Source organism: Elephantulus edwardii, unplaced genomic scaffold (genome assembly GCF_000299155.1).
Source record: "Elephantulus edwardii isolate Elephantulus edwardi_28Jun2011 unplaced genomic scaffold, EleEdw1.0 scaffold00020, whole genome shotgun sequence".
NCBI classification, from domain to species: Eukaryota; Metazoa; Chordata; class Mammalia; order Macroscelidea; family Macroscelididae; genus Elephantulus; species Elephantulus edwardii.
The window spans coordinates 13,831,101-13,837,416 of record NW_006399770.1 but is presented as its reverse complement, the minus strand read 5'-3'; the positions used below and the strand labels follow the sequence as shown (position 1 = coordinate 13,837,416).

General features: G+C 39.4%; 1 protein-coding gene across 1 annotated transcript in view; it reads left to right on the top strand.

The window, feature by feature from the left end:
* The first annotated feature begins 193 nt into the window (after nucleotides 1-193).
* The window catches only part of SASS6 (spindle assembly 6 homolog (C. elegans)), a 37,686-nt gene continuing 31,563 nt past the window's right edge, over nucleotides 194-6,316 (top strand). Inside the window, exon 1 of the mRNA XM_006882492.1 lies at nucleotides 194-258. Coding sequence (XP_006882554.1) covers nucleotides 194-258 — 65 coding nt within the window. The remainder of the gene's footprint in view (nucleotides 259-6,316) is intronic.

Below are 6,316 nucleotides of genomic sequence, written 5' to 3'. Positions count from 1 at the left end.
CCCTCAGCCGGAAGAAGCCGACGGCGGCCGGCATAGTCCAAATCTCCTCCGTCTTCCCTCTTGTTTCTAGTTCCCCGCCTCCTCTGTGAAAGCCGAGCGCCAAACTCAAACTCTAGCAGGGTTGGGAAGATTGGCGGCTGTGCGCTCGCTGACGGCCGGGCCTTTCCTACAGCATTCCGGACGGCGGTCCAACATGACCCAAATTCTGTTCCAGCAGTTGGTACCGTTGCAAGTGAAATGCAAAGACTGCGAAGAAAGGTGAGATGTGCGCCGCCGCGGCCCGCGGGTGGCCGTTGGGGTCGGGTCAAGGGAGAAAGATGGCGACGAGTGGGCACCGACTGCGGATCGTGTCTGTCTGGCCTGCCTGGCGTCGGCGAGGACGCTCGGCTGATCCTTACTGGGTCCTTCTTGCGACCCGGTGGTTGCAGAGGGGATGAAAGGAAGGGTGTAAGAAACAGGCTTTATCAACTTAATCTAAAAAAAAACCAAAAAACAAACCTCTGGTGTTGGACGGAATCCCAGACATTACAGCGTTTCCCTTCCCTTTTGCTAGATAAAAATTCTGACCCGGAAAAGTAAGAATTTATGCGAGTGCGCTCCTCGATTTCACGGCAAAACCAGCACTAGGATTTTTTTTTTTTTTCAGATTTCAGCCCTTTTTTACCACTTTCCTTTGGTTTATGTTGGAAATCTAACACTTAACCTTTAAAAAAGCCAGTAAATAGTGTACTTTACGTCTTCAAACTTTAGTTATTAAAGGAATAGAGTAACATTGCATGGATTAAAAACAAAAAAGAGAAAATCAGAAGCTTCATTTAAAAATACCAGATCCTAACAAAACACCTTGCCGGGCACTGGAGGTTCAATGATCAGGAAAAACAAATTTTTGTCTTCGCTGAGCTTACCGTCAGTACACTGGGAGGGGAGATAGATACCACCCTCACAAACGAATGAAGAACTAATGTTGATTAAAGAGCTCGTAGATTCAACTTGAAATAGATTTTACTAAAAATCAGGGGTCTAAATTTTTGCCCCGGTTCCCCTACTAATTGGCTATTTTCTCTGACTCTAATTTTCTCATTTGTCAAACACATATAATATGTACTGTACATGGTTTGTATGAGGAACAAGTGTGAAAATGTATGTGAAAATAAAATGGTTTGGAAAGGTTCTATAGAAAAGGTCACAGGGAAAATTAAAATGTTAATTTATTGAGTTTTCATTAATGTGGTACGGAATTTGGTACAAATCAGTTGGCAGGCCAGGCAGGAAGATGGTAACCAAACCATCAGGTAGAGATACATGTGTATGTAGGTGGTTTAAGTTGGACAGTTTTGTGCGCTATCCAGTATGGTTGCCACTAGTTACATATGGCTAATCCAAATTGGAATGCTCACCCAAGTTTCAAAGATTTATTTAAAGAAGAGTACATTACCTTATTTCTTATAAGCTAATTGCAGTACCTTATTGCTTATAAGCTAATTACAGTACCTTATTGCTTATAAGTTAAAGAGTACAGCACCTAATTGCTTATAAGCTTTTATATTAATTGTGTAAAAAATAACTTTTAGATAATTATGTTTGTTGTTAAGTGCTGTCGAGTCGCTTGCGATTCATAGCGACCCTATTTATAAGATAATTGTTACTTATGTTAAATTCTACCTTAAATTTATTTTCTCTAAATGTGGCTTATAGAAAATTTGAAATTACATGCCCTTGTAGCTTTATTTCTCTTTTTGATGATACTGTTCTAGAATCATTATAGAAAGAAAGGAACATAGGGCACCACTTCTGGTTTCATTCTTTAAGACCCTAGTTGTTGACCCACTGAATTATCATTAGAATACTATTCTTTAACATAGTTTCAACCTTTTCTCCTCTTTTTAAAAAATTTTTTTGGTTTGTTGTTGCACATTTCCTTCCTCCTTCCCCTCTCCAGGTCACCCTCCAGTGCACCCCTTGTTCCATATTGTTCTCGTACATATAATACATAATTCTATATTCCTTTCAGACAGAATTTTTCTCCTCTTGTTTGGAAATTTTTTCTTATTTTCCTGTCTGTTGAATGAGTTAGCAAAATACAAACTAAATAGCTAAGGTAAATAGTGTAGACAGCTGCCTTTTTAAAGTGTTATTAGAATACAGCCACACATTTGGTTATGTCTTATTTCTAGCTGCTTTAGTGCAGTGATTGCAGAAATGAGTAAGCATGACAGGCTTTATGATCTGCAAATCCTAAAATACTGTTTGGCCTCTTAAAAAGGAGCTCGAGCAGCACAGTGGTTGTGTGCTTGCTAGCTAACGGAAAGGTTAGTACTTTGAACTCACTGGCTCCTCCTTACAAGAAAATTGAGACATTTTTGCTTCTTTAAGGATTTCCAGAGGAAGATCTGGTGGCTAGTAGTAGGAACTGCGCTGCCGACACAAAGATACCTGGTTTGAATCCATCAGTTGATCATAAGAGAAGGATGGTCAATCTCCTCCTTGGTGATTTACTGTATCTGAAAACCTGCTGGAGGGTTCTGAGTTGATATCAACCCTGTGCTACACAACACCATAAGGATTTACAAAGGGAGGTGTAGTTGTCTAGTGGTAAGAAGCTGTGCTGCCATACAGACTTGACCAGATGCTTGTAGGTGAAGATGGGCAGTCTCCTTCCATGCTGTTTGCTGTCGCTGAAAACCAACTAAAGGGTCTGTTATGATTTGGTTCCGATTCAATGGTACATAACAACAACAAAGGATTTACCGTTTGGGAAACCCTATAATGAGAGAGGCTATTCTGTTGTATAAGGTTTCTAAGAGTTAGAATTCAACTTGATGGCAATTAGTTTGAATGGGGGCCCATCAAAGAAAAAAAATTATTGACCTTGAGATATTAGTGGAGAGAAGAGGGCCGACTGAAGGTTAATATCAAGAAAACAAAGATTCTCATCATTGTGCTGATTGGCAGCATCATGATAGTGAATAGATTGGGATTGTTAACCACTTTGGTTTGCTTGGCTCCACAGTGAACACTGTTGATACCAGCAGCCATGAAATCAAAAGACTGTTTGCATTGAGAGAGTCTGCTGTCAGGTACCTCTCCAGAGTACTGAAGAACGATGATATCAGTCAGGCTAAGGTGCACCTGATCCAGGCCATGGTCTTTTCAGTTACTTGCTGTGCATCAGAAAGCTGGAAAATGACTAGGGATGATAGAAGGAGAATCAATGCCTTTGAACTGTGGTATTGGAGAAGAGTATTGAATATACAATAGACCGCTAGGAGAGCAAACAGGTTCATCCTACAGAGGGTGAAACCACACTGCTCCTTAGAGGCAAGGATTATGAAGCTTTGTCTGATACATACTTTGGGCGTGTTGTAAGGAGAGCCCAGTCCTTGGAGAGGGACATCATGCTTGGGGGAGTAGAAGGACAGTGCAAGAGAGGAAGACCCTCGATGAGATGGATGGATTCAGTAATTGGCTTAACGGGGGTAGGTGTGTCAGACAATGAAATTGGCTCAGGAAAGAGCAGAGTTCAGAGCTGTTGTGTATACATAGGGTCGCTGTGAGTTAGAGTCTGTGGGAAGCCAAATGCTTGATCAGGAACTGAAGGAGATACAAAATAAGCTGTAATTCCTCTTTGTAACAAATTACAAGGAACAAGGCGGTATTTCTCCTGAGACAGATCACAGAGATAGGCACTCCCAGCAAACCAGGTGTCACCTACCACTTCCCAGTTTGTCCTTGTGGTTTTGTTCTTCCTGAAATAAAAGTATGTTTGCGGAGAAGAACATAGCTTCATCAGTAAAGTATTTTCTCTGTGATTTGTTTCCTGGCAATTTTCAATAAAGGCAAGAGAGACTCTAAGCTCTGTGTGACAATCTTTGAGCTGTTTGCCCCCGCCTTCATTCTCTTCTCCCTCTCATTCTCCGTGTCCCTCTCTCGTCATTAGTCCAGGTCGACAACAGTAGTCGACTTGATGGTACGTAACAATAGGACAGGGTTCAGATCTGTTGTTTATAGGGTCGTTATGAGTGTACTGACTCAAAAGCCCATCACAATAACAGTATAATCAGTACCCACTAAACATCTTACTGATTAGAGGAGCTCACTAAACATCTATTGATTAGTGGAACTCTGGTGGCCTAGTGGTAAGAAACTGAACTGCAATCTGCAATCTCAAAAGCGTGCAGTACAAATCCACTAGATGCTCTGCAGGAGATGGTTTGGCAGTCTCCTCTCTTGTGATTAACTGCCCCTGTAAACCTGACCTGGAGGGTCAGCTATGGGTTGGTTTGAGTCTGACAGTACACAACAACAACATGTTACATAATCTATATTAAACTTAGAGCAAAGACAGACAACATTTCAGCAGAGAACTCTTATCTAGAAAGAAATGATGTGAAATGCTGAAACTCTGATTTTACTCTAATCTGCCCTGTCAATTTTACTCCTCATTTACACAATATGCTACTCAAGCAATCCTGTTATCCTCTGAATGTACTTTGTGCTCTGACCATGCCCTTAATCTTGTCTCTGTCTTAGCTGCTTTTTTTCATTATGTTTAAGACCTATATATTACATCCTTTTACTATAGAGACTTACCTAAGTCTACATTAGTTATCCTTGCTCATTTGTTAAATAGTATTTTGTGGCTGAAGAAGCTTTGCTAGCCTAGTGGGTAAAGACTCAAAGTCAACTTCAGATCCACCAACTTTAAAGTTCAGAAATACCAGCCTCTGAAAGCCTGCTGGAAGGTCAACTATGAGTCATTTCTCACTTGACAGCAATGAGTTAGGTTGATTGTGTAGGTCAAAGTCTTTTCCAGTTTGGGCTCTTCAAGACCTTAAACATAGCTAACTTTGTGAGTCTTGGGTTTTTTTCCTTGGTAAAACAGGTAATATTTACTTAAGATAATTTGTTAAATAAGATAATGTATGTAAAATACTTGGCAGATGATACTCAGCAATATTATGATCTCTCCCACTCCCCTTCTCCCCTTTTCAAGACCTAAAATGCAAATCTGGAGAAATATAATTTAGTGTGATCTAAATTTGAGGAATAGACCATGTTTATTTCTGTTTGTATCCTTAGCAGCCAGCACAGTATTTAACTTACAGTGGCTTTCATTTGTTTACATTGCGAGTTTCCAATCACAGCTACTCACTTGGTGGTAGAGGTGGGCTGGAGTCCATTTCTGTCAATGCCTAATGTATACGATTTTTTTAAGGGGGGAGGGATTATATAACAATGAAAGAATTTTTCTTTTACTTTTCAAAGAGAACAACGAACTGGAGGGGAGGGGTGGGCAGGGGGAAAGTACAGCAATGAATGAATGGAAATCCAAAGTCTCTGTAAATATTCATTAAAATTGATAATAATTAAAAAAGAAAAAGGTTTTTTTTTAAAGTTTTGGGTTTTTAAAAATTTTCTTTTTATTTTTATTGTATTATTTTTACATGTACCGTCAAATCAGATCTGACTGGTACAGGAGGAGATTGCCCCCTCCTTCTCCAGCAGAGCATCTGGTGGATTTGAACCGCATACCTCTGGGATTGCAGTGCAGTGTCTTGCCACTAGGCCACCAGAGCTCCCTGAAAAAGTTTTTTATTTTTTTAAAGAAAATCTGTTTACTGGGGAGGGCTGGACAGGGAGAAAAGTGCAACAATGAATGAATGGAAATCCAAAACAAAAAAAAAAAATAAAGCCAGAAATTGTGTACATATCCCCCCCCCCAAAAAAAGTGAAAATTTATTAAGTCCTAAATTTTAACAAGAAAATGTTAGAAAATAATCTGGCCATAAGATCCACTTACATATGTCAGGACATACAGTCACAGCAAGTATATTCTTGTTCTAAGAAGTTTTCAAAGGCAAAGGGGAAAAATAGAAAGAAACTACAAAAAAAAAGAATATCTGTTTAGATTTATGTACTGTTCAAAATGTAACATTTTGAAGAATAGTGGGTTTTTGAAGATGAGTAGTCTTGGAGGTTTTTTTAATATTCTGGATTTTTTCTTTGATGTTAACCTTAAAAAAATGAAATTGGTGACTTTAAATAGTATTAAATAGTATCTCCTAAAAGTTTAGATTTTTCTACAAAATCTGAAGGATTGGAAATAAACATAGGCAGTACCCCAAACCCAAATCCTCTGCTGTAAAGTCAATTCTGACTCATAGTGAATCTCTGTTGGGTTTCAAATGAGTGGTTCTTGAATTTTTATAAATCTGTAAAGCACAATAGAACACTTAAAACTGTAATAACTATACATCCATAGCCACTGGTGAGAGTCAGCGCCCAGAGCCATCAGGGGCTTTAAGCTCGTTGCCCA